This window comes from Arachis hypogaea, chromosome 1 (assembly GCF_003086295.3).
Source record: "Arachis hypogaea cultivar Tifrunner chromosome 1, arahy.Tifrunner.gnm2.J5K5, whole genome shotgun sequence".
In the NCBI taxonomy this organism is placed as follows: Eukaryota; Viridiplantae; Streptophyta; class Magnoliopsida; order Fabales; family Fabaceae; genus Arachis; species Arachis hypogaea.
The window spans coordinates 31,351,480-31,353,128 of NC_092036.1; the positions used below are offsets into that span (position 1 = coordinate 31,351,480).

The 1,649-nt window shown below is 27.2% G+C and overlaps 1 protein-coding gene across 1 annotated transcript; it reads right to left on the bottom strand.

The window, feature by feature from the left end:
• Nucleotides 1–285: 285 nt before the first annotated feature.
• LOC112801362 (putative invertase inhibitor) lies at nt 286–999 on the bottom strand. The gene has a single exon (XM_025844041.3). It carries the CDS (start codon nt 927–929, stop codon nt 333–335), a length of 597 nt encoding a protein of 198 aa, XP_025699826.1. The 5' UTR covers nt 930–999; the 3' UTR covers nt 286–332.
• Nucleotides 1,000–1,649: the final 650 nt, after the last annotated feature.

The window sequence follows — 1,649 nt, forward strand, 5'->3', positions numbered from 1 at the left end:
TATCAAGCTCACATATCCGTTTTAAAATATCTTTGCTTTATATATATTGGTCGTATTAAAATATATTAAATTTCAAAAGTACCAAATCTATTACAATGTGACAAATATTTCTGAACAAAAAGTGTAAAAATTCATATATTAATACTGTAAATTGAGTTAAAGTGATTTTTTAATTATTTTTATTTTATACACTAAGTTAAGAAATAATTTCATTATTGAATGAATCATATTTAGTTTTGCGATTCATTGGGTAATATACATAGATATATATATACGAAATAAGAGTAAGGGCAAGCAATTACTTGTATATTAATTGTAACACCTAATCTTTCTCAAACATGATGATTACACATTTGGGTGAAAGCAAGAGCTATAATATTGAGTTGGTAGTAAACTTGGTTATCCTTCGTTAAAGGAGAGGAAACACCTTTCTTTTCCTTGAATTGATCTTCACACGTAGTCGGATCATCCGAGGCAGCGCTCAATTTTGTGAGGGCAGTGTAGAAATCCTTGGACCTGAAAGCGGCCGCGGCGTCTTCCAAAGTCGACAGCGAGTCCTCGTAGAGGTCGAAGCAATCCTTCAAGCAAGCCCTCACGTATGGATCAACTAAATGGTTATTGTTCCTCAGGAGCCTGGAGATTTTGGAAATGATGTTAGTGCCGTTGGACTTTGTTAGCTTAATTACAATGACCACAAGATCTTCTATGCTGTTGGGTTGTGGTGATGAGTGGTTCTTGGATATGGATTCAATAAGGGAATTAACACAGAAACCATAGCTTAAGTTTTTTGGGTCGGTTTCTGACGCTTCCTTGCATGATTTAGTGATAAGGTTGATGTAGTTGGAACCATTTGAGAATTGGATGATGAAGATTAAGATGAGAAGGAAATTAATTACTAGGCCTGATGATGATGAGGTGGAGGACTTCATTTTCTTGCACTTTAAGACCCTTGCTTGTACTTGCAATGTCAATATGTATGTGAATTGTGTTTCTGATGCATATGCATTTATATCCACAATTAGGGCTATTAATTTGAAACTTCTATGGGAATCTAATGATATATATTAATTCAGGATTTATTGGCATTCATTATAGTATATAATATTATCTATTCTATTCTATAAAAATTAGGTTTTTGTATTTAATAATGAAGTTGATGTGGCATATTTTTAAAAATATTTTTTAATTTATTTTTTTAACTCATTAAATATAATTATTATAATAAATTAATTATATTAACTAATTGATTTGATTAAATATTTAATAATCACACAATTTATTATAATGTATATCAATTTATTTTGATAGTATTTTTTAATTTATTTCTTTTAATATTCAGGTAGTATTTTTTTAATTTATTAAACCAAATTAATTATACTAATTATGTATATTAATTAATTAATTTGATCAATTTATTAGTCATTAAAATAATAAATCTATAAATAAAATAAACAACTGAGATATTTTCAATTAATAATCATATCAAATCAAATTAAATCATATCTATTGAAGTATTGAGTCAAATTCAAATCATGTAAATTAATGACCAAACTAAAATAAGATAATTTCTTACTTATTCAAATTGAATGTAATAAATACAAATTAATTTTGATAGATAATCATGATCTTCTAATCTTTTATATATAAAT